The 26,325-nt window shown below is 33.2% G+C and overlaps 4 protein-coding genes across 9 annotated transcripts; 2 read left to right on the top strand and 2 right to left on the bottom strand.

Moving 5' to 3' along the window:
* Positions 1–1,442: 1,442 nt before the first annotated feature.
* LOC133319461 (tigger transposable element-derived protein 4-like) lies at positions 1,443–3,255 on the top strand. Its single transcript, XM_061523942.1, has 3 exons — positions 1,443–1,812; positions 1,976–2,758; positions 3,242–3,255. The coding sequence occupies exons 1-3, from the start codon at positions 1,443–1,445 to the stop codon at positions 3,253–3,255; spliced, it is 1,167 nt and encodes a 388-aa protein (XP_061379926.1).
* LOC116773898 (uncharacterized) lies at positions 2,572–9,518 on the bottom strand. Its single transcript, XM_032666465.2, has 6 exons — positions 9,123–9,518; positions 8,720–8,830; positions 5,367–5,538; positions 4,727–5,008; positions 4,227–4,383; positions 2,572–3,764 (listed from the first exon to the last, which is right to left on the bottom strand). Exons 1-6 carry the CDS (start codon positions 9,225–9,227, stop codon positions 3,308–3,310), a joined length of 1,284 nt encoding a protein of 427 aa, XP_032522356.1. The 5' UTR covers positions 9,228–9,518; the 3' UTR covers positions 2,572–3,307.
* Positions 9,519–10,271: 753 nt separating this feature from the next.
* Positions 10,272–21,316, top strand: LOC116774189 (actin-interacting protein 1). Its single transcript, XM_061523729.1, has 13 exons — positions 10,272–10,433; positions 10,537–10,749; positions 14,822–14,969; positions 15,559–15,739; positions 16,234–16,353; positions 17,046–17,210; positions 17,389–17,590; positions 18,377–18,505; positions 19,070–19,176; positions 19,554–19,656; positions 19,732–19,898; positions 20,190–20,340; positions 20,702–21,316. Exons 1-13 carry the CDS (start codon positions 10,418–10,420, stop codon positions 20,809–20,811), a joined length of 1,812 nt encoding a protein of 603 aa, XP_061379713.1. The 5' UTR covers positions 10,272–10,417; the 3' UTR covers positions 20,812–21,316.
* LOC116774101 (modifier of mdg4-like) lies at positions 21,302–25,838 on the bottom strand. 6 transcript variants are annotated; one of them, XM_032666747.2, is made up of 6 exons: positions 25,697–25,838; positions 25,423–25,489; positions 24,669–24,809; positions 23,884–24,060; positions 23,152–23,446; positions 21,302–22,360 (listed from the first exon to the last, which is right to left on the bottom strand). In XM_032666747.2, the coding sequence occupies exons 2-6, from the start codon at positions 25,423–25,425 to the stop codon at positions 22,170–22,172; spliced, it is 807 nt and encodes a 268-aa protein (XP_032522638.2). In that variant the 5' UTR covers positions 25,426–25,489; positions 25,697–25,838; the 3' UTR covers positions 21,302–22,169. The 6 variants fall into 6 exon arrangements, with proteins under 6 accessions (XP_032522638.2, XP_032522639.2, XP_032522640.2 ...); XM_032666748.2 differs by having other exon boundaries at positions 25,693–25,835; XM_032666749.2 differs by lacking the exon at positions 25,423–25,489 and having other exon boundaries at positions 25,693–25,834.
* Between the last annotated feature and the right edge of the window lie 487 nt (positions 25,839–26,325).

The raw sequence follows: 26,325 nt of genomic DNA on the forward strand, positions 1-26,325 counted from the left end.
TATAACATTAAAATAACTAAGATTATTATACAACGAAATGCCCGTCATCAGTGAGGTCGGAAGAGAATTGTTTGGGTGAACTAAAAACCGCTGTGTGACCGCTATTACGAAAATCGAGAATATTTATATAAAAAAATTACCAACACAGATAATACACAATTTATCAAATACTAGGAAATGAGCCATAAATTATGTCTCATTTTCTGTACAAAAAAAAAAAAACTTTGAAACGTCAAACTTTTGACCACCAACATAAGCTGTGACTTAATGAAACCAAATATGTAACATGTATCGATAATGTAATCGATTACACGTATAAAAGTAATCGATTATATCCATGTAGATAACATTCCGTTATATCGTAACCTATACCATAGACATAGACGAACAAACACCGACATAAACTACACAACATTCACTAACTGGGCGTTTTAAAGCTCGAGACGTCTGTGTTCGTTCGTCACAGTCACCACGCGTCGGATCCACAACCTTACAACGATTTTGTTTAATAAATTATGCAGTCATTACTAGAAACGTATATTATATACATGTTATAAAAATTTACTTTAATTTTTATTGATCTTGATTTTCTTAAAAGAAAAAAAATTTTTTTACGTAATTACGTAATACAATTAGAATGCTTGAAATTGTTTTGCAAGAGTCAGCGAAATTTTTTGTTAAATTCAAAGGTGAATTAAAATGACGTCTGTCAAACATAATGTATATTCAAATCATATGAATATTCTTCAGTCTTATTTTAAACAACATATTATTTGACAAGCAACTATAGCATTTTATATTATCTATATAATATAATTTTCTAGTCGAATTGTACGTTTCTAAAGGTTGTGAATACGATTAATTTGTTGCTAACTAATCCTAAAATTTAAATACGTCATATAAAATGTATTAAGAGGTTATAACAATAGTCTGTCATATAAATATTAAGGCGAAGCCTTCGCTACTTTTTATTCTTTTCAATTTATCTCAGGCACTATGAATAATTGAGGGTTTAAATTAAATATATATATACAATGGATTTTATTTATTACGACCTTGGTTGTAGCGACCATTTGTCTATAGCGACGTTAAATCTCAGTCCCTTGAATTAAAGCATACTTTAGTATGTACAAACATATGGCTATAGCGATTTTGGATGTAACGTCGAGTTCGGGTGTAGCGACTGTTTTTATTGAATAGTTTGTAATAAATTCTTGGAAATCCCAAGCAGATATTGCGACCGGAGTCGGCCGCCAAAGACACAAAAGAGCTTTCTTATCTTTTGTTTACATCCATACAGATGGTCAGCAATCTTTACTTTTTGTTTATAAATATTAGCTAGGTAATTAGGTAGGTAAGCGTGTACGTTTGCGAGTTTAAATGATTCAGTTACTAATTGGTATTCAGAGTAGCGACTGTGTATAATAAACTTTTGAATAAGTATGGCTCCTAGACGCACGTTTACTGTTAAAGAAAAGGTGGAAATCATTTCAAAATGGAAAAATGGTGCAAACAATGCTGATTTGTGCAAAGAATACAAAGTTTCGCATTCAACAATATCTACGATGTGGAAAAACCGTGATAAAATATTAGAGTGCTTTGTGTCCAAATCCTTAAAAATTAAGAAAAACCGCAAGCCGACGCATCGAGATGTTGAAAAAGCTCTTCTAGTGTGGTTCAAAGCTCAAAGAAGCCAAAACGTACCTGTGAGCGGTCCTCTGCTGCAAGAAAAGGCTAATTTTGCCAGACTGTTTGGAAAAATAGATTTTAAGTGTTCGGAAAGCTGGACGGCACGATATTGTAGTAGGCAAAGTTTGTAGAGAGGCCGCAAGCGTATCGCATAGTGACTGTGACAACTGGCTAAAAACAGTTTTCCCAAAATTGACTGAAGGTTACACTGATAGCCAAATATGGAACGCAGACGAGACAGGTTTGTTTTTTAAGCTAAAGCCTGAAAAAACATTGAAATTTAAAGGAGAAAAGTGCGTAGGTGGAAAATTATCAAAAGATAGAATCACCGTGCTTGTTGCATCAAGCATGGCAGGGGAAAAAAGAAAATTATTGGTCATAGGCAAGGCGAAAAAGCCCTGGTGTTTCAAAAATGTTAAATTTTTACCGGTTGATTACGAAGCAAATAGAAAGGCCTGGATGACTCCAGATATTTTCGAAAAAGTTCTACGAAAATGGGACTCCCGGTTAAGAAATAACAAAAAGAAGATCATTTTATTTATTGACAATTGCCCAGCTCATCCTAAAATTGAAAATTTGACCAACATAAAACTGGCGTTTTTACCACCAAACACAACATCAGTGATTCAACCTATTGATCAAGGGATAATTAAAACTCTCAAAAGTCATTATCGGAAGATTTTAGTACAGAAAATGATGAACGACATTGAAAAAGCGGCAGGCTCATTTTCCGTTAATCTTTTAAATGCTATTGAGATGACAACTACGGCATGGGCTCGAGTGACTCCGGAAACGATCAAAAAGTGTTTTCTACACGCTGGGTTCCGTAAATCTTCGGTTATCACAACAATTGACGACGATTCTGACGATGAGTTGGACATACCATTGGCACAGCTGACAGCATCGTCAAGCGGAACCTATGTTCCGGATTGGGAAACATATGTCAATATTGACAGTCAGCTTATCACCACTAGCAATTTGACTGATATTGAAATTGTTGAAACTGTTGCTTCATCACCTACGACGCAAGATGAGGAAAATGAGGAGGAAGAAGAAGATGACAAGGAAGGTGAGATTCCTACAACTGAGGATGTGTTATGTGCAGTGACAAGGCTCAAAAGATATTGTCTATTTGGTGATGGAGAGGATAATATAGACATTGAAGGAGCAATGAAAATAGAATACACCCTACAGCGTATGCTAGCGCAAAAAAATAAATTGAAACAAAGTAATATTACACAATTTTTTAAATGTATCAGTAAATAACTATGTGTGCAAATATTTTTAAAAATAAATGAATATAAACCATGAACATGTCTGTGTCTTTTTGCCTTTGCCTGTAACGACATCCGGATGTAACGACGAAATAACAGTGGTCCCTTCATCGTCGTTATAGCCCAAATCCACTGTATATATATATATATATATATATATATATATATAATTATTATTATAATAAAAAAAATATTTTGTGATGGTCCTGTTGTAAAAAATATGTATCTAATACATACAGCCATTGTATGATATATAAATAGCCAAGCTAAATTCTTAGTTGCCTTCGAATGAAAAAAATAATAATTGTCTATGACAGTTTATAGATGACATTGACAGGCAGCGATCAGAGCACGACTTGTGACATTTGTGACGTCAGTCGATACCGTTTCCTATCTAAATCTACGTTACCATCTAGACCTCTCTTCACAGCCATGCTCGTAGCCTGTTGACTGTCGTAGTCAATGAGTCTACTCGCCCTGCAGTATCTATAGTCAGACGGGTTGTTCACCCGCTGACAGTTTTCTATGGTTGGTATGTAGTAATCGTGATTTGGTAATATTGGTGCACTGTTATCTAAGTCTAGTACGGCGTACGGATTGTCAGGCCGCACTGGCCGCTGGCGGTATGACGTGTCCACATTCAGGTAGCTCCTGGATGATGTACTGCATGTGCTCGATGCCGGTGATATTTGATACTGTGGTGATGTACAGGGTGTTATGTTCGGCGACGTCCTAGCGCTGCTGTAGCCTTGGTCGATCTCTGAATCACCAGCCTCACGAGACTTTAAGATCTGCATCATCCTGTATATATATAACAATATTAATTGCTAACTTTGATGTTTGGGTCTGCACTGCGACTGATTGATTCAGGTTTTCGCTTCTTTAATATAAACATCAGAAAGGATATCGACCTAACGGGATATCAACTCTCTGTCTTTTCGGCCTTTTATCATCACATGTATGCTATTTATGTTCATATAAAAAAACACAAACTAACAGTAATTATTTTTTTAAGAAATTCTTTCTTTCCTGTACATAATATGCAACATTTTGGTATAAATCTTCACTGCAATATTACAATTTACAGTTAAAGTAAACCTCAAAACTCAAAAAAAAAAAAAATTCAAAGTAATATTTGCTCACCTTATGGGTGTTATTTAAAACAATAATCACATTTTAATATACATAACAACACAGTGGCTGCACACTTTAAATAATGTTTTATCAATTCTTATGTAACATATACATATATATTGTTCATACCTTTGTAAGAGCCTCGCTATGGGTGCTACATGTGCGTGACTCCGCCCCGAGCGCCCCGCGAGCCAAGCGGGCCACGCAGAGAGCCCTAGATCTGCGCGTGCGCACGCAACACAAGCACAACCCACGTCGACACACTCCACCACTTTGAGACGGACATCTGGAAAAATATATACATATGATTCATTCTTCCCTATGAAGTAAGTAACTATTCAAAGGACTGAAATAACTGGCCCAACATATACATACATATATATAACTTAACATAGACATTGTAACTTAGTTTAACTCATAGTGGGGAAAGGTTGTCAAATAATTTCTACTTATATGAAAAAAATTGTAAACGCCTCATCCGAAGAGGCCCTGTTAAAGATCCCCAAGCATGATGTCTTACGAATGTAACTTAATAAAAAAACAATAACCTTTTAAATTTAGAGAACTGAAAAGAAATTACAATGAAAGTAAGAAATATTACATCGTGACAATCTCAGTAGAAAACTCACCAGATAACGTCAAATCCAGATACGCCTCCAGCAGTTTGGCTCCGTCACGTTTGAAGCGCCGCACGAATTTAGGGTGGCGGGTCGTTAGGTCGCTGTCCGTGATGACGTATTGGGCCAGCAGTGCTGCAAAGGTCACAGGGGTCGGCGCCAGCAGTCTCCACCGGACGTGCTGGCCGACCATCCACTCCAGCTGTCTGAAAGTCTTCCCGCACAACTGGACTCCGCTTATTTTGGACAACGTCTTCAGGGTTGGCGCTCTGCTGATTTTCTCTTCGTTTTTTGCTGTGATAAAATAATAATTATTTTTTTGGGCCCTTGATATATATTTATACATTTGTATTTCGGGATGAATAATTGATTTGTTCACATGATTTGTTCAAACTCCACAAAATAAAATAAATTTCTAAAGTTTAAAATATTTTACGTAACAAGTTTTCATAACTTCGATAATTTTTAATGAAAAAAGTAATTTATGTAGCTCAGTGATTTCCACCACACCTCAGGGTTCTGAATGTCGGTTAAAAATGTTAAATAAACTTTGCGAAAGTGTCAATAATAAAAAAAAATCATTTGTATGCAAATTCAGGCTAGGACTAAGCACGCCTCCTCGCTCCAAGCTCTACATTAACTGTTTTATTACCAGCTAGACTGAGACAGGCCAGCGCCACATGCGTCAGTCTATCAGCTCTCAGTCTGTGAGCGTCCATGAACAGGTCTAGCTGAGCCACAGCCGAGTGTAAGGTCGCCACAGTTAGCCCAAGCTTTTTTGTGACGTCACGCAGCTGTTGCACTAAAGCGCCTCTGAACTCCAACTGGAAAAGTGCATTATTTTTATTGTCGTTTATTTTTATATTGCTTTATTTTTATTATAATTCGATATTAGCTTAATATTTAGTTAGATACTTGAAAACGCTCCCGATGAGACGAAACTCTTACGAATTAAAACATTCAAGAAATGAAAGAAAATTTAGTTTAATTGCTTTTTGGACCATAAGTCTTTTTTTAAGTTAAGACGTACAAACTAAATGACGAAAGGAGATTGCGTGTCCGATTTTAGAAATGAGGACACGAAATATTTAAATCAAATCTTCTACTCTTCGTATACATTACGTTATTAACGCGAGAGGCATTCTAGCAAAATAAAAAGTAAGTTTTTCCTCGACGAATCCAACCTTTGATGAAGTATATGTGAGATAAGCGTAGAATTGAGTGAATTCGATGATTTACAAAACATTTACATTTAATAAGTCGCATTGACGCGATAGTTCAATTGGCAAAGTGACGAGACGCCGTCTCCCACGAATCGTAGGTTCACATCGCGTTATTGATCATAATTAATTTTTTAGTATAAAAAATTAAATCGAAAATACATAAATATGTAATGGTTCACTTCACCCACATTCCATTTCTGTCAATGACATCAAAAAATTGCTGTTATATTTTAGACAAACTTAAGTTTGTATATACGATCCAACTAATATAAAAAAAAAGTTTGTATTAAGAAGGTTTTACTTAACGGAATAAAGAAAATATAAACAGATTGAAATCTTTATTTTTTTTTTTGTTAAAATCCGATGAAGTGATTATTCACGTGAAGGAAATTACATCAAACGAAGACAACAGTATTGTATGAAAATACATAATATCTCATTAAAATAACGAACCTGTTGAATTTTATACACTAAAAAATTAAAAAAGAAGTCACTTTAATTTGAAAACTTCACTATGTAATTTTAAAAATAAAACTATCCTTTTTTCATAATAATATAATCTGTTTACAATTCCTAATATAACGTGATGTTAGGCAGATATAAAAAATTGATTTCCTATACTAAAATTTAAATCTCGCTGGCGAAAAATTGTGCTTGATACAATTAATTTTCAAGTTTGTATTTGTTAATTACTTATCTAGACTCTAAACTTAAAAAAAACGAGGTGAATTTTAATGACACGTAATTATATAGCCCATAACTATAGCAGTGCACCGCTCATATTAACTCACAAACAGTATTACAGATAATCCTTTATTTTAAATTCCATCAATTCATTTCTATCGTTAAATTGTTTTTATGAAACGAAACATTGTTTGATAAAATGCAATTATTGCATCATAATTGCATAATGAATAAAAGGTAAGACTAAACGGGGATGTAATATGTTTAATGTTATAGACGTTTGCTTTGTAAAAAAATATCATCAGAAATGTATGTATGTATGTCACTAACATCATTTAAATAAAATATCGATTAAAAAAAATACGCGAATTTTAACAAAATCTACAAAGACATTAATTTGGCATCAAATATAAACTATTCAACTATTAAAATGTCTGATTATGTACGAAAATAATTGTTAAAAAAAAATGTTATAAATTTTAAACTTAATTAAAAAAAAAAAATCATTGAATCGATTAACTATCACTTTAAAAACATTTCATTAACTTAAGCAATATACACATGTGTTGCATAACATAAGGCAATGATATACAGATTAATTATCTGTTACATTTACTCTCTAGTAATAATTTTTTAAATTTAATTCTATGGACACATAATTAACCTCATTCGAGAACACATCGATACACGTTGACGGAATAAAAAATTTTATGAAAAAAAAAAATAGCTTTGATATTTCGTTAAATCTATTTGGTGTACAAGTATACTAGAATTAGATTTTTTGTCATATAAATTATCCTAAATAATCTTTACACAAAATAATATTCTATATATATATATGAACGATAAAAATTCTATACAATATTGTTATATATTTTTTGATAATTTAAAATTTTTATCCACACAATTATAGCCATTTTAAAAATTGTCAAAGTTTCTAAAGAGTGTAATAGTATATACCTATATATTATATTATTAAAAGCTTTACGCCATTTGAATGATCTGATTATATTTATAATAGTAAGATTGAATATATTGCCAATCAATATTTTTTATATGAATAATGATTAAATAGTACAGCAGAAAAATTAACTACATGTCTATAAATAATAAGAATTATGTAACAGATTAGATAAGGCATTAGAGCCTACACAGAGAGCGGTAAGGAGTTCCGAGTTCATTAGAATATACTGAGTCTATAACAACAAGGCATACAGAGGGCGCCGTAGTCAGACTGCCCTCTGTGTGCGGGCTCTTAACGATAATGACTCTGTAATTTACAAATTAGTTTAATTCAAATATCTGTAATTGTGAACAGACAATAGATAATCTGATAATGATTTGAAAGATATACATATAATAGAAATTTTTTATATAGAGATATGAAATCTCATTGATAATCATCAATACTATTTTTAACCGTCTATGTAAAAGAGTGTTATGTTTGAAGTGTGTGTCGGTCTGTGACATTGTAACTCTCAAACAATGAAAATTTTTGATTTTTTTTTTCATTTAAAAGCCTATTTTCTTGCAATGATTATTACATATATTTGGTTAATATTGATCTATCAGAGTAACAGTATTGTGTGATTTCCAAAATGACGTAAAGGATTTTTGGCATATTATTTTTCAATCAAGGTTTCATGGCTGCCGGTACAATAAAGTGATAATTAATGCATAGGTTTTTTTTTATATTTTATTATATGTAATGTTATTCCTGGTTAAGCTGATAAGGTTTTTTGCAATTTTCAAAGTTGATGGTAACACTCCCCGATCATATAATAAAAATATTTTAACTTTTTTCTTAAACTTTGTATAATTATTAAATTTGGAATTTATGTTATTTATAATATTACATGACAGTTTTATTTCAATGTTCCTTATAATCTTATATTGGTTGATAGAAAAAATGTTTACATATTAAAATTACAACGAAACATTAATATTGAAAATATGTATACCTAGCATTAAAATACTTCATAAATTTTCAGTTGTTTCAAGTCATTTTCAAGTTAATTTAGAATTTTAAGTTATTTACAACAACAGAATTTATCAATAGAAACACTATTACTAGCTATTTTATGTAAGTAACACTTACTTGTGGGGACTGAAGGTGTATGATTGGTTTTTCAGCATCTTGCTCCAAAAGATTCTTCCAGATCTCCTCACGGTACTCACAATAGTGCTCATCATCTGGATCTGTTAATACCTGTAATATTTTTTTTATTACTTTCTTTGTCGCCAGGAATTCTATATTGTATTGTAATTGTAGATTTTGAGCAAAAAGTTTCAATGACTTCCTTTTTAACACAATCTACTATTGTATTTACATCAGGGAAGTTAAATAATTGTTTAACCTTGAGACAGAACATGGTGTTTTTTTTTTATCGACAACTCTATACATTTTATATCACATTCATAGTTTTAATATAGTTTTATTGCCTTTTTAATACATAAACTTGTACAATATTTCATTTAATTCAAAACATACTTCAACTTACATTTGATTCAAACTTTGGTTGGCAAATGTCCTGTTTAGATGCATTATCGTTTACAGCGCTTCGGACGCTTGACAAATTTAACTTCGACATATTCAAGGAATCCATTTCTTTGTTTCGAGACTACAATTTAAGCACAATTCTTGTGAAAGAACCAACACGTAGACCCGTTGTGACAATGCACCACGTGGACAGAAATGTCAAAAAAATATATATCACAGCTAAAATTAAACACCAAAAAATCACTAATTCAAATAAAACGTCTAGACAATGCACTCGAAAGATGCAGAACATGCAACATATGTGAAAATTTTAACGATCATGATGCAATGTTCGAGACATTCTTGACACTGCTACTACGTTTCATGCATCTCACTGAGCTACTGCGAACGGAATGAGTTTGACGTTCAACTCTGAAGACAAATAAAAAAAGATGACAAGCTGACAGATGTCAAATTAGCCATAGGTAATTTTGAACAATTTTAGTTTTAATATTTTATTGGAAGTCAAAGTTGAAAAAACATAAAAATTAATTTTCAAGTTAAAAATAATATCATTCTGTTATAGTAATTACATTATTATGTATGTGTAACTTAAAAAAAAGTTACGTTCTCTTGTCTGTATGCTCTTTTAAAATTTCCATCACTTAAGTTTAAAAATAAAGATTAGAACTTTTTAATTACTTTGAGTTTCTTATTGGCAAACATTTAAAAAAAAACATTCAATTGATTTTAAAAATGCAATTTGTAATATATAATCAACAATATTGTTTAACATGTTAATCGTAAAAACAACATTTTGCAATTTTTACATTGGAATGGCAAGACTGTTTTCTACAGAACGCCATATATGGGCATTTGGCATTTCAGTCAAACAACAGTGTACCAACTTAATAATCATAATAGATATGTCTTGTCTTTAAATTCGATATTTACTTGGTATCGATTTCAGAATGTTTCAAAATAAAAGTTGAATATTTGGAATGTTTAAATTGTGTCACGTTATTGATAAAAAACCAAAATTTACACATAAACCTATCGAGGGACGCTGATTCACAATCTCATTATAAATAGAATAGGAAAAAAAACTTAAATCGATTAATTAACAATTTCACGATTCTGATTCTAGATTATACGTCCCTATTCAACTTATAATACGTCACAATTCACGTCATTTTTTGTGAAGCTGGGCTATGGGTGATAGCGGCTGATTTTGTATTCCTATTTAAATTATTAAGTACTAGTAAAAACTTAGTTTAGCTATAACTATCACGGCCCTCAGTGTAAAAGGGAATAAATATGTCATATTCAAATAGTGAGTGGGTTTATTTATATTAAAAGCATGGTGCACCGCCCGGATTGTAAAAGTGAAATCTCTATCGTTCTATGATTATCATGAAAGTTATTGGTATTTACAGAGTATACGTTTGCGGCTTTGCCTAGAACACAGCGCGGTACGCCTTTAGTGTTGGGAGGTGATCCTAAAGGGAAGCATTTTTTGTATACGAACGGGAATTCGGTAATTATAAGGGATATCGAAAATCCGGCGATATCTGATGTATATACCGAACATTCGTGTCAAGTTAACGTCGCGAAGTACTCACCGAGTGGTTTTTACATCGCGTCTGGAGGTGAGTGTGGTTTTATATTTAACTTATTTCCCAACAAATAACATTTATTAGATGCTTTAAATAACCTACAGTTCCTACACTGAGATCTGTTGAATATTGTAAGTTTTTATATTTTCTAAAAAATAACATGCTTTAATTGTAAGTAAATATCATCAAACATTAAATTAGTTTAATTTTCCTGGTGTTGAAAATTGTTAACATTGTCTGGCAATATTAACAAATTACAGGAAAATATATATCTAAGATATTAGTGACGTTGTGTGAGCTTCAAAATATTGATGTTACCCTTCGTTGGTCAGTTGATAGTTTTATCTGTGCATGTAAATGCATGTGTCTATAAGACTCTTGATAAAGTTAAAATATACTGTCACTTAAAACATAAATACAATATTCATAACAGACCAATAGTTTGTTTTATAACAGAATTGTAATGGGTGATAGAAGAATGAAACGGATTTACAAACTAATATTTATTTTATTAGTTGTGAAAAGCTATATCAATGTTTTTTTTCATTATATTTAATTTAATGCTATTAATAGATTTTTATTTATGCTAATTTATAAAGCATTTAAAGTATATAACATGCGAAGAAGGTTCTTGACATTATTACCTTATAAGTAATAAGTAAAGACGTCATGAGTCATAGCAACATTGCCATATAAGTGCTCACCCTTACCTGACAGAATCACTGTTTATCTTTTATTGATTAATTAATAAGATAAGATAGGACATCAAAACTTGACTAATATATATATATAAACTTTTTTTAGTATATTACACACTAAGTTTGCAATAATGTCAGATTATTTTTTTTATTACTAGTAACATTCATTTATTTAATGGAACAATATTTTGCGTTTTTTTTATTTTTAAAATTGGAAATTAATATAGTTTTTTTTATATATAATTTTCTATTTCAACTTAAATTTATATCAGTTGTTGAATGTGTATGTCTACTTCGCTTTGTTCCCATAGCTCTGTTCATGAATTCTTGTTGTATATCGCTTTCTGGAGTATTTGTGAATATTCATATATATTTTTTTTTAATCTCTTTTTTGAAATGCTTATTAAATATATTAACGTACAATACAATTATTTATATTGTCAATTAATAACAATTGAATAGAGAATGTATGTCAGACATGTTGTTATGGTGTAATTGTTTAAAAAAAATTAAACTGATCTGTAAAAGATCTGTCCCGCGATCACGGTTGCTGCGAAGTAACCGAAACGTCGGGAGTATGTAGTTTTTGAAATAATAAAATACGCGTAGTGATCTGAAAAATATTATATTAATTATAAAGATGTTAAAAAAAAAATAACATTAAATGAGATTTTTATGTATTCTCTTATAGAACATTTATTATATTTAACTATACTTAATAAAAATAAAATTATTTTGTTAATATTTTTTTTTATATATGTACATTAAAACGGTCTTGCCATATAAGGGTATTAATTAAGTCAATGTCAATTAAGTTTATCGTTTTTTTGCTAAGTCATGTGTGATTTCACTTAACGGTTTTTGTTCCCGAACTAATCGCGTGTAAAGATCTATAGCGCATCGGTGATTTTAAAGAGAATTGATATTTTTATCGATCGACGAAGATTTTTTTTAGCTTTGCTTGTTATACGTTTGAGAAATATTAACAGTTATGATAATGAAGATTTTGGTGTGAACATATTTAAATAAAACGAAGTTAATGAGATCTAAGGCTTTCGCGAGTTTTATTCATTTAAATGAAACTAATATTATTCGGATATACTACGCGTGCTTTATTTTTGTGAAAAAACTACATACTCCCGACGTTTCGGTTACATTTCAGCAACCGTGATCACGGGCAGACGAAATAAAATTTTATTATTTTGTATCAAAATAATACCGAACTTTCGGTTCCTTTGCAGCAAACGAGACGAAATATTCTCAATAATAAGAAAAAACTCGCAGTACCCGAAGAACTCAGTTTGATTTAAATTGCTAGCATTAGTTTTGTTACATATAACTAATATTATTTAATTTTCTATGTGATGCGAACTATACGGGGTGTATGTTATATGCGAATTTGGCTTGTAATAGTGATACTAAAAATTTTAACCGCATTTATATTTTATTATAAAGATAGTAACAAAGTTAATATGTACATAAATAAATCGGTACATATGCTCGTCAGATAGGCTGTACTTGGGTCGCAAGTCCCAGGCACTGTTGAAGCTCCTCTCCCTGTAACACGATGGACCCAGCGCGGTGAATCCTGTAAATGCTGAGAATTTTCGTCTAATTGAAATATCTATATTTTTGGCTCTTTCCCTTACGTGATACACATTTTACATATCCCAGTCATCAAAGTATTGTCTTATATTGTGTCAGTAATTTGATCTTTGAATATATTTATCTTTAATTATCTTTTACTACTGGAGTCATAGCTTCTACGACAGTCAGCGCTTAAAACGAGAACTCTAATTTACAGCCGCTTAACCATACACAATATACTAATGCAAAGTCTAAACATAGTTTACGCTGGCTCACATCCAAGTGTGAGATTAAATCTCGGGTATCAAAGTTTCACAATAAAATATATATATTTTTTTATATATATGATTCGCTATACCAATGTTGTAATGTGCAAAATGTTAGTTAATATTTGAATGGATTGAAAAGGATGGAATAAGAGATGTAGTCTTTCAGAACTGCTCCCGGATACATATACGTGTAGAGGTAGATTTGTTAATACTTCTTTTACTAGTTTTTATGTTAAAGCACAAATAATAATCTATACTCAGGGTTTCTATAATGTAATATGTTTTTTTTTTTAAATAAAATATTCGTATTATTTTCTCATATATTAAAAAAAACGTTCACAAAATATTACCTCTGATGTTTTAAAATTCGGTTCAGGTTCAACGACCAGAGGTAATGAATGACATTTTCTAAATTAAACTATCCGGAGTTTTAAACTGTCCCGAAAATGACGTTTTATAGCGAAAAAAAAGTAAAGGGAAAAATGTTCGCCGCCAACTGAGCGAAACGAGCTCGGGTCGTTGACCTTAGCATATCGTTAGCCATTTTTGACGCTTTGCAATAACGTTCAAGTTTGATTTTTATTGAAATTTTAACCGCTATTTTATTCAGTTTAAAGTATATGAATACTAATTCAAACAAAAAAGAATAAAAGCATTTATAATATTTTTTTTTTCTTTAAACTACCTTAATATAAAATTACATTCAAAAATGTTCGATGTGTTTTCGCAATTATGTGACACGCGGATGAACAGTTACCAGCAGTTTTTATATATATAAAATAAAAATCATAACTTTATATGTTTAAATAAAATATTAATTAATACAGACATACATTATAAATTTACCAAATTATAACGTGCGTTGGATGTACCGTGGTTGATAGGAAATATTATGAAATTAAGTATCGATTTAATATACTTTTATATTTTATTGCGTTGTTGTTTGCATTCAGTTAGTAATAACAAACACGCTATATTATTTACGATAAGATTCGCCTTCAGGATGTTGACATCTGTTGCTCGTGCCAAGTTATTGTGTTGAAGCATAACGGACCTTAACATTATTGAGATAAAGGATACAGGTGTATCGTGTGAATTGTTCGATTTGAGTATAAGGAAGTGATTTGTTCGGTTAAAACATTAAACATATTTGGTAACTATAACGTCTAAGTTAAATACATATTCTGACCCATTAAAGGTCATATTGAGATACTTGTTTCATACGCGTCGTACGTTAGAAGCTTTGGGAAGTTTTAGAAATTCCCAAGGTCCTTCAGATCTGACTTATTAAAATGGTTGTTTGCTATAGTGTGGTGTCATGGCGTCTGAGTTAGCTATAAGTGATATAAATAAATTTGATCGCTTGTCATCAGCAATAGACGTAACGGTGCTGATCTCCAGGTCATGTATCATGTTTTGATAAATTTTTCCGTTGTAATATAGGCAGTAATCCATGTGACCTATAGATTTGTTTCATACATTTGAGTGAGACCAGTTTCTATAGAATCTAAAGTGATGACTGAGTTCATCAAATTCGTCCGAAACCCTCAGATGTTTCCGGCAAAGTTCGTATATGGGATACCGTGAACAAGGAACACATTCTCAAGAATGAGTTCCAGCCAATCGGTGGACCGATCAAGGATATCGCCTGGAGTGCTGACAGCCAGCGAATGGTGGTCGCTGGTGAAGGAAGGGAACGGTGAGAATTACATCGAAATTTATTAGAATGAGATCTAAGATTTTCGCGAGTATTCATTTAAATGAAACTAGTATTTTTCGGATGTCCCTGCCCGTGATCACGGTTACTGAAAAGTAACCGAAACGTCGTGAGTATGTAGTTTTTTACAAAAATAAATCACGCGTAGTTCATCCGAAAAATACTAGTTTCATTGAAATTTATTAGAATTGGTGACCTTCAAGAGCAGTGGTAGAGGTCTTCTAGGTCTGTAGCTAGTTTCAATGCCTGGTAAAGTAAAAAATGAACTGCGACTATCAGCTCAGTAGTTATAATCGCAGCTTATGTATTGATAGTTGACTTTCAATTCCAGTTATGCTATGACAATGATATATTTTTAAGGTTTTGGTCATCAAACAAATGGCAGAGGAATCAGATTTTTAATGAGATTATTTAAACATCTGTTCTTTCTTATTGAACTTAAAACTAAAAACTACTAAGCCGTATTCAGAAACCTTTGGTCCGTTTATAATGATAGATCGAAATCGAGTATCTTCTCCGCAAGTAATCTCGTATCGATACCTACTTAAATGATGCATGATTAATATTTAAGCTTCGGACACGTGTTCATGGCTGAGACGGGTACATCGGTTGGGGAGATCAGTGGACAGTCAAAGCCAATCAACTCGGTCGATTTCCGGCCCGCGAGGCCCTTCAGGATCGTCACCGCGTCGGAGGACAACACGCTGGCCGTGTTTGAAGGGCCCCCCTTCAAGTTCAAGTGCACTAAACAGGTAAGAATTACATTTTAAAACAACAGATTAAATTCTATTTTTTTGACATAACGTAGATAAAGGCCATATATATACATATATGGCCTTCACCCGTGCAAAGACGTGCACAGTATATTCTGCCAGTGTCATGTAGAATGGAGGGGACAGATATTATATTGTACTAATTCATGTAAATGTCAAATTTGTTAGTGTCAAACGCTTTGCTAAAGCTGTCAAGAAAACGATTTGCCACCCTTACGTCAACAATGGAACATTATATGGCTATGTTGGTAACGATGTTGTTATGTATCTGTTTATTTATATCATTAAAAACAAATATTTAAAAAAAAAGGTAATATTTTTTTCCATTCCATAGCAATTTCTACAAAAACATGTTGTATGATTGTATCACTGTATAAAATCAAAATTTTACCATAGCAACGTATTTTATATACAATACGGACGCTTTGATTATTGATTACGTGGAATAAATCCAATAATTCCAATGATTCCAGGAGCACACGCGTTTCGCTCAAGCCGTCAGGTACAGCCCTGACGGTAGTCTGTTCGCGTCAGCAGGCTTCGACGGAAAGATCTTCCTCTTCGATGGAGTGACCTCGGAACTCAAGGGAGAGGTACATCACTAACTCGCCGCATGTTATACACAAACACACACACACAAATAAAATATACAATGATATAATAATAAATACGTCGATGACGTCACATCAGGAGGGGGGGGGGATAAAAATGTGTCAAGGACGGGAGGAGGGGTTCAAAATCTAAAATTCGAATGACGTACTTTATGTAGGCCTCCTTAAGTTAATATCTGTGTTAATCAATTTTATGAATACCACCCAAGTTACTAGTTACTACTTATTAATTACGCAAAGAAACTAGTCACTCAGTAGCTGCCATTTAACAAAAACACACACGTGTGAGGCACTCAAATGTTTACAGACCAAAAATTACATAATTTTGGACAAGAGCTGATATATTTACGGCTCGGCACATTAATAGCACGTGCCTAAAAACGTATTAAACAAATCTTCCGATCAATTCCAGAGTTATGATGCCACGAACAGACACGCAGATAACATCAAATCACAAAATCCGTCTCAATGAGATCTAAGACTTTCGCGAGTACACATTTAAGTTAGACTAATATTATCCGGATCACTGCGCGTATTTTATTATTTTAAACTACATACCCCCGACCGTGACCGCGGGCAGACGACACGAGAACCTCTATCTAGCATTGTGTTCTAAAAACAAGAACCTATTTAGAGCTATATATATATTGGCTAATATTTTTTTTATATTCCAGATAGGCTCACCAGCTCATAAGGGTGGCGTGTACTGTATCTCGTGGTCGGCGGACGGAAAGCAGCTCCTGTCATGTTCCGGCGACAAGACCTGTGCTATATGGGACGTTGAAACTAGGGAGAGAACGGTCACCTTCAATATGGGAAACGCTGTTGAGAACCAACAGGTATTATGCAGTATATTAAGTAATTTATATATATATATATATATATATATATATATATATATATATATATATAAGAATCCTTCTCGTATAAATTATTATTTCTTTATAGTCTTTTTAATTATTCTCATTAGTCTTATCAGTATTGATATGAACCTTATACCTCATCACAAATTTCCAGGTGTCCTGTTTATGGCAGAGGGACCACATTATAACAATATCTCTGTCGGGCGACATCACGTACTTGGACCCTTCCAACCCTGAGAAGCCGGTGCGCGTGGTCACGGGCCACAACAAACCCATAACCTGCCTCGCTCTACACGGAACCTCCCTCTTCACAGCCAGTCACGATGGCGTCGTCACGAGGTGGAATGTTAATACTGGTAATTAATTTTCACTGCTCTCATCCTTACCACGAGTCCGCGTAATGTAACTGAATACAGATAGTTTTCAGTTTTTTATTTATAAGTCTTAGCATGTGTTACTATGTATGTATATATATATTTTCTTTCTGGGTCTATTACAGTTTAATTCCTCAGGGCGTCAGCTCAAATTATTATATGATTAAACCAATTTTCAGCGAGGGCTTGGTCCGCCCGGAGCGCGGGACCTCAGAGTGCAATATATACTATGTTAAAACATCATTTATAGTAACCAACCGCTATCATGTGTCACGTGACCTCAAACACGATGTCTGCTATGAAGCGGCCAGGGACTATAAGGAATGAAGGGATAGATTATATCCTGTATCTTCATCTGGTGTCTAAACTGAGTTACTATAAATTTTCACTAAAATCCGTTCAGTATATTTTGCGTCAAATGCGACAAACATCGATATTTTTTCACAATCTCTAACATATATATTAGTATTAAATATGTCGGAGTCAAAAGCATTTTGTCGTTTTTCAAAAGAGTGACGTCAGCATAACTGACGTCATCGATGACCGCATTCTCGACTGTCGTCAGGTTCCGAGGCTATTAAGATAACCTCATAGCCAGTTCCACAAATCCCTCACTCGAAAAGGTCCTATTTCTGCAACGGCTCGAGTTAGACTGTTATTAATCTCCACCCTCGCCTCTATTTATACCAACAACTACTACCCTCAATTATAAGTTATTCAAATAAAAATAATTGTGCCGGTAACTATAATAAATAACCATAATTCCAGGTGAGGCTGTGCACATTTCCGGTCCAGGTCACGGCAACCAGGTGAATGGTATGAAGGCTTGCGAGGACGGCAGTCTATTGACATGCGGCATAGACGATACCTTGAGGAAGGCTGTCCCGGCTAGCGAAGGTTGGATATACGATACATTTTATATAAAGTGTTTGATGTACAGTTTCAGACTTGATGGTTAATGCTCAGTGTTACTTCCGGTAATGTCCTGAAAAATTTCTTTAGCCTGTATTTATAGCTTTCAAATACAAGTCGATACTTAAATGTTGCCATTAGACAATTACAAAGGTTCAGCGTTATAATTATAATCAGCCATGAAAATAATTGCAAGGATTATAGTATGTTATAATTAGTACGTCACAGATGGCGCCACTTGTTTATTATAAATAAAGGTATTGAGGAATAGCTGAAACTATATTAACTACTAACCATAACTTCATGAGGATTAGAGTTAAGTAACATCCATTACAGTCCAAAATTTGGATGGGTGATCAACAATTGTTGATAAACAAAGACATATTTTTTATTGATTTTCTAGGCGTCTCAATTTTCAAACCAAATTTCTAGTATACATGCAGAAGTCGTTGCTACGATCCGATAAATATAAAATTAATTTAGACTAAGCTATATATATATATATATATATATATATATATATATATATATATGTTTATGTATCTACAGGGGACATACCAACATATTCGTCTGATGCCACACCTCTGGGATCTCAGCCGAAGGCCTTGGATCATCTGGAGGGTGAAGGAACTACAGTTGTGGCGACCGTCAAAGAGGTCAGAGATATTAAAACCTTAATATTGTTATTACTATGAATCAAATGCTATTTACTTTGTATATATACTCCAATAAAGCTGTCGTTATGACGTATTTCTTTACCAGGCCACAATTATTGGATACTATAGTTAGCTCATGTCTTTGCTCGCATTTTCCGCACATTAATAAATTGAATCCTCATAATAGTTCAATAATTCAAATTATTACAAGTCGTCTTTAGTCATTCTCTTTATATTATGTTAATGTCGGTAGCATTAAATATGTTATTTTTTCATTTAAACGCTTTTTACTTCATTTTCAATACTAATGTTTCCGATTGTATTTCTCGTTATTTGTGTATAACTATCACTTATTAATAATGATTATATATTTTCAGCTCCTAGTACTGAAAGGCAATGTTAAGCAATCATCGCTGTCTCTAAGCTATGAACCGAGCTGTGTCACAATAGACCCAGTGTCCAAACACGTTGCTGTTGGTGGTATGTATTATAAACAATACATATATATATATATTTCTTTAGCTATATATATAATGAATGTATATAAATTTCCAGGTGATGACAACAAGGTCCACATATATTCCCTATCGGATCTGTCACTCATCAATGAGCTGGAACACCTGGGCCCGGTCACAGATGCTCGGTACAGTCCCAACAGTCGCTACTTAGTGGCCTGCGACGCTCACAGGAAGATCATACTATATACTACTGAGGAATATAAGGTTAGTGTATAATGTATTGGTTGTTATGTCATATAAATTATAACTCGGGTAATTTTCATAACTTTTTACAAGCGATCAGAGATTTCAACACTATTTCGCGCCAATTTCAGTATCAAATATAGTGACAGGTGAAATATTTACACAATTTTGTTTATTATATTCTGTTTGCCTGTATGTGTTTTTGTTTTCTATCTCATGCAAAGAATATAGTTTTTTTTTTATTAATTAATTTTGTGTATAGCCTACAGGTTACAATATAATTACTATGGAATATGTTTGTTCTGTTTACAGCTAGCTCACAAAGCCGAGTGGGGCTTCCACACGGCCCGCGTGAACCGTGTCGCCTGGAGCCCTGACAGTTTGAGAGTTGTCTCCGGGGCCCTAGACACCTGCCTCATAGTATGGAGCGTCGCTGCTCCGACTAAGCATATCGTTATTAAAAGTTAGTATATATATCTACTTGCTATTTATATCATGAGAATGTTTGTGACTCCACCGCACGAAAACTGCTGTATCGATTTCGATGAAACTATACGCAGATATAGTTCACATATCACAATAATGGATGCATTATAACATGTTCCGTTGATCCGTGCACTAAAATTGTAAAATGACACGTCATAATATTTGTTTTTTATGTGAGGTCATGATACTGACGGTAGATGTCGCTGCCAGTTGGTTGTGATTTTTAATTTACACATAATATTCGTTACTTTTTGAAAATTTATTCTATGTTAACGTGGACTATATTTATTTAACAGAATATTTAAATATTTGTTATGTGTTGTCGCTTCGTGTTTCAGACGCTCACCCACAGAGCCAGATCACGGGTGTGTCGTGGGTCGACGACGAGACCATCGTGTCGGTCGGTCAGGACGCCAACACGCGCGTGTGGTCGGTGCCTAACGCTTAACTCAAGCTTACAACATCCGTGTATTGGGAACCTTACTATTAAAGTATTATGTAATGTATTTGTACGCGCCGTATGCGGCGTCACAGAAAATTCTCAAGAATATTCATATAAATTTTCTCGCGACTCAACGGTTACGTTTAATCAAGAGATAACTTTAATATATACTAACATATTTATTTGCTTGAGTAAGTTGAAACTTTAACCGGTTTGTTACTAACGGCCGTGTTTTTGCATTTTCTTTTTTAATGTTATTAAGCTTGAAAGATCTCGAGATGTATCTAATAAATATTTTTTCTACTCATAATGTAGGCTGTCGTTTTCTATTAATAGCGTGGACCTTGCGTCGTCCCGTCGATATATTTTGTTCAGAACAAAAATAATAATAATAATAATATTTGGAACAGTATTTTTGTACTTCGTAATATTTTCACGTTTTTTTTTTCTCCATGCAGTTTGTACTAAAAATTTTTTAATGTAAGAAATAAATAAATTGTGTACACTTGTATTGAGTGTTTTATTTAAATATAAAATATTATTATTTTTTATAATAATTAATACAATTACTGTCTTTTGTGCTTTCCTTAAAATTAATGATTTATGACTAGACATGTTACAGATTATATATGTGGTTATAAAGATAAAATAACAATCCAGATATACAGAGTAAGGATACGTTTAGACTGAAAGTATGCCAGTTAAATGTAAAAACTCCTTAAATTTATTGGTAAGTACGATTTATATATAACGTGGGGAATAAGAAAACCCATCGCCCAAATATATGTAGGCTGAGTGGTTACAGAAAATAATATTTAAAAAAGTATAGTCTACTAATTACGCGACGAATTATACACAGTTTTAACTGACAATAGTGTTTAATAGTGAAAAAGGGAAATATATCACTATATTTAATAAGGTTCGTGATTATATTCTATCTCTAATCACGAACCTTATTCAAAATATGTTTTTTTTTTGAAATATGTACATAAAAAGTAATTTAATTGATATATGTAACAATTTATATAAATTGACCTTTAAAAACATTGATTACTTCCATTCGAAAAACTCCTTCGTGTTTTCAGCACACAGTACTTGATATTATAATTCGTCCAAAAATAAAAACGTTGACATTGGCAACATATTCCACAACAACGCGACCGGTGCGACTGAAGCCATAGCATAAAAAAACAATAATTATAGATAATATATCTTTAAAAATAATTTGAATTAAGTTTTTCCACGATGTACTTAAAAATATGTAATATTAAAATTGCAATAAATAACGACTTTGGCAGAATGCACGACAGATTCAGCCCTAAGAAAAAAAAAACTGAATATTATACCTAGCGAAAATAAAACCTTCAAACTGCGCCTCTTCCGTGTCTGTAAGCCACGTGTTTTCTGAGAGCGTCTCTGGAGCGTGACACGTGACTGCAGCTGCAACAAGCGTGTCTCCGTCCCGCGTGGGTTTCCATATGAACCCTGAGGTTGTACTGGTTGCTGAGACGCTTGTTACATATACCGCAGGTCGACGAACGACGACTGTCCTGATCTAAAAGATACTGATATATGTATGAAATTGGATTGACTTATAGTGTATGTATCTGTGATATGGGTTTTTAAGGGAATATATTTCGTGGTGGTGGTAAATAACTAAACATATTTTAATTATATCAGGGGACTTTATTCGTCTAACTGTTACAGATCGTGGCAAACGGGATGGACGGAAAGGAAAGAAAACAGTGGCGCCACTGGCAAAGAGAAAAACTCTTTTACTTGCGTTCCAATATACTAACAGTTTTGTATTGAAATGAGCTTCTGAGCTCTTTGTACGAAGTTCTCTACAGGTCTTTGTTCTGAACTGCTGGTGAAGAAGATTTTGTGGGTGGATGTGAGCTCTCTGTGAAGTTTCCTTTTGTGTAGTGTTCTCATAAGTAGGACGATAAGAATTGTAAATAACCGATAGGATAAAAGATGACTATTTTCATTAATGAACAATTTACTTGTTACTCGCTCTACTATCAAGAAAACGAATAACTGGCAAAAAGTTTCTGAATTGGAGGGGATTAGGGATTTCGATTTGCACAGTTTTGGTATTAGACGAGGCAATTATATTTTTTTGAGATTTCTGGGGGTAGTTTTCTCTGAATAAGTTAAAAAGTCAGAATATAAAGTTAGATTTTTATAAGGACGTAACAGTTGCTTTGTCGAAAGATACTCCTAAAAAAAGCAACAAAATGCTGATGAATGTAGCAGAGAGCAGACTCTCATGATAATAAAATCGATTTTTTTGGTGAGAAGTCGCAGGTATCGAGGAGCCGTTAGATGACAAATCCCACTCACCCATTAAACTGTTTATATTGGGCGGCACGCTCGCAGCATAACTCCCAACTCTATGAGTGCTGTAAAGATTCTGTACTATTTGGTCCAGTTTACTTAATTTGTCCTTATCATTGTCGTTTTTATCCAAGATGTCTCTCAAATATTCCGGTTCCTTTTGATAATCTCCGATTTTTTTCTCCGGATCAAAGTTGCTGTCGTTTCGTATTAAATCTATTGAAGAATTGGATTTTTCTAAATTTATTGGCGATGTCGGTTCTGATGGTTGTTCTGGAATGGGTTGTGGAATAGGAGGGTTCTGAAACGAAATTGAAGATTTCGTTTTTAATATTCAGTTAATTATTTCTCACAGCAATCTATCGTTGGAGGAATTTGATCTAAGCGCTAATAAGTTCCCGTTATTAAAATTACAGATATTTTTATAAACACTTATTATTGTGTGAACGAATGCACCACATTCCAAGCTGACTGAACATATAATATTCGAAACTGTAAATTCATTGGAAGTCTTAACTGTGTTCAAGGAAATCGTGAAGAGGCTTTTACAATGATGGTGCTTCCATTAACCACAGACTTAATTTCTATTTACCATCAGGAAGACTGACAGTCCAGCTCAACAAGTTAGTGATTTGAAAAAAATGTATGACATCAAATGGTTTGTGGGAGTTAATAAAACACCAGGAGAATAATAAGTTACGTCCAAAAAAAAAAAGTTTCATCTTTCCAATAACTTACTGTGTCGGCGTCAGTCAACCCTGACACCTGGAGCGTGCGGGCCAGTTGTAAGAGTGCTGGTAACGCGCTCCGCCCCGCGGTCACCTCGCCGGTGTACATGAACGTTAGAAGTAAACGCAACTCTTCAGCCTCACAGTTCAGGACCACCACTAGCGTGCTGTTCTCCGTTTCTACGTCCTGGAATTTAAAACACAAAACACCCAGAAGTATTGGGAGACATGAAATATAAAGAAAGCTCTTGGGCTCGTTCTAGAGATATGGCGGTTCAATGACGTCTAATTTCAATTATTTTAAGGAATTGCAGATCTACTTATAAATACAGTGGACCACTGTAATCCAACAAACATTTTGCAACGCTGTCTGGAACTATAGAATCTGACGCATTTTCTAGGACCCCTATAGTCCGTATTTTTATTACCACATTGTAGTACGATCTATATGTTATATTTATATATTATATTAGTACTAAAGGACAAATCATACCGCTTCATCACATGTCGACAAATTCAAAGTGAGCACTCAGAATGAAGACAACATCTTAAACGCAGAGCACAATATTCGTGGTGTATACAACTTATAACTTTGTGAAACCATGCATTAGGGAAGATAGACAAAAAATATATTCAATTATAAATAATAGAACATGTCGGAATAGGGGGCGGAGGGGAAAGGGTTCCGGATTAACGTGGGTCCACTGTATACTAAGTAACGTTTCTAAGTAACAGAGGTGTTGTATAAGTCTTAAAATGTTTTATAGTCTGTTGTATACTATACTGTATAATTACTTTGAACAACTTAGCGAAGTACTGGCTACAAGCAGCCAATACAATTCTATGTGCCTTCAAATTTACACCGGTGGCGCTCAGTGTGACGTCACTCAGGGCTCCAGTCGTCAACATACGACCTAGTGCACCAATCACACTGTTCTGAAATATAATAATCATATTAAAATATATTTCAGTATCCATAATAAGGCTATTGAATTGTAAAAATTAGTATCTATTCTAGATTCTACTCAAATCGTTTAAATGTTCGTCAGTGTATTTTTGTTTTTTTATTATCTGCAATTTTGGAACGCATTATATTAATTTCTTGAACACATCATGCTTACATAAACGACATAAAGGTGTTAGTAATGAATACAGAGAAGATTACAGCTATTCAACAAAGTTAATCAAACTATACCTTTATTGTTGGAATAATGGGTCATTTGATATGCAAACCTGTTTGTCACATGTAAACAAAGTTTTTATTTTCGCTTTTTTTAAATTTACCACGTTTTTTTTTTTTTAAATATAAGCAATTAATTAATTTTATGAAAATGTATTGTTAGAATAGTTTTGTTGTTTTATGTAGAAATATGTTAATTTCGCTATTAATTTGAATTAATTTCGTTGTATTATTAATTTTACCAATGTGTTGTGCAATAATATGATGCTTATTGTGTTTATATCTGTGAGTTCAATGTTCAAACACATACAGCCAAATGTCTAGAAAGATTAAAATAATAAGTAAAGATGGCGTTGCAGTCGCTAGTACCATTTGTAAGGTGTCCAATGAAGTATAAGAAACAGTGTAGCTTCAGATAACACGGTCCTCAGTGTATCTGTAATTATTAAGAAATATTATTTAAAAATACATAAAACTCTTAAAAGACGTTTCTCAAATCACAAATAACAGGCAATTATTATTTAAATACACTTACTCGAAGTGTCATGTTAATACAGTTTAAAAATAAACGTCACCTTTGAGGTTATAATTTTTTTAAGTGTGTAAAAAAATGTATGGGTGTGTACAAAACATACTTACCTACCTGGTGGTTGTGCCAACGCAGAGAAAATTGTTGTACATCATCTTCATCCATGGCTGAATTATTAAATAGGCCGTAAAATTTTAGACACAACGATACGACGCACGGTGCAGACAATAATATTGTTAACCGAATCCAGGCTACTTTATTTTGGTCGGTACGCCTGGAAAACCTGTAGCCACCTATTTCTGGAGCTGATCGTATTTATAAATCCAATGACATTCAGTGACGTCGCGACATACCAAAACCCATCCAAAAACAGATTTAGTCCGCCTGGCTGAATGATTGGCATCATCGTCCGAACAATTCATTGTGATTTATCGATAACAGATAAAAAAATTGCTTTTTCATTGCGCCTGGGGGCTTTTAAGTTGTAATTGCTTGCAACGCTTGACCTATATTTAATTTAAATGCTTGGCTTGGCATTTCTGTATTTTTTTATATTTTATTGTCAGCTGGCATAATAGTTTTGATCGGTTGCAGTTTATAAAAAATGGCGGGCAATGACTGATTAATATTAAAGCTATTTTGACATTGAGAATTGTGTTCATATTTGTAAGTTGTTATTCTGTGTTAACTAAAATGAATCTTTCAGATTGTTTTGACGATCCGGACTTTATTATTATATCCAG

This window comes from Danaus plexippus, chromosome 20, assembly GCF_018135715.1.
Source record: "Danaus plexippus chromosome 20, MEX_DaPlex, whole genome shotgun sequence".
Lineage (NCBI taxonomy): Eukaryota > Metazoa > Arthropoda > Insecta > Lepidoptera > Nymphalidae > Danaus > Danaus plexippus.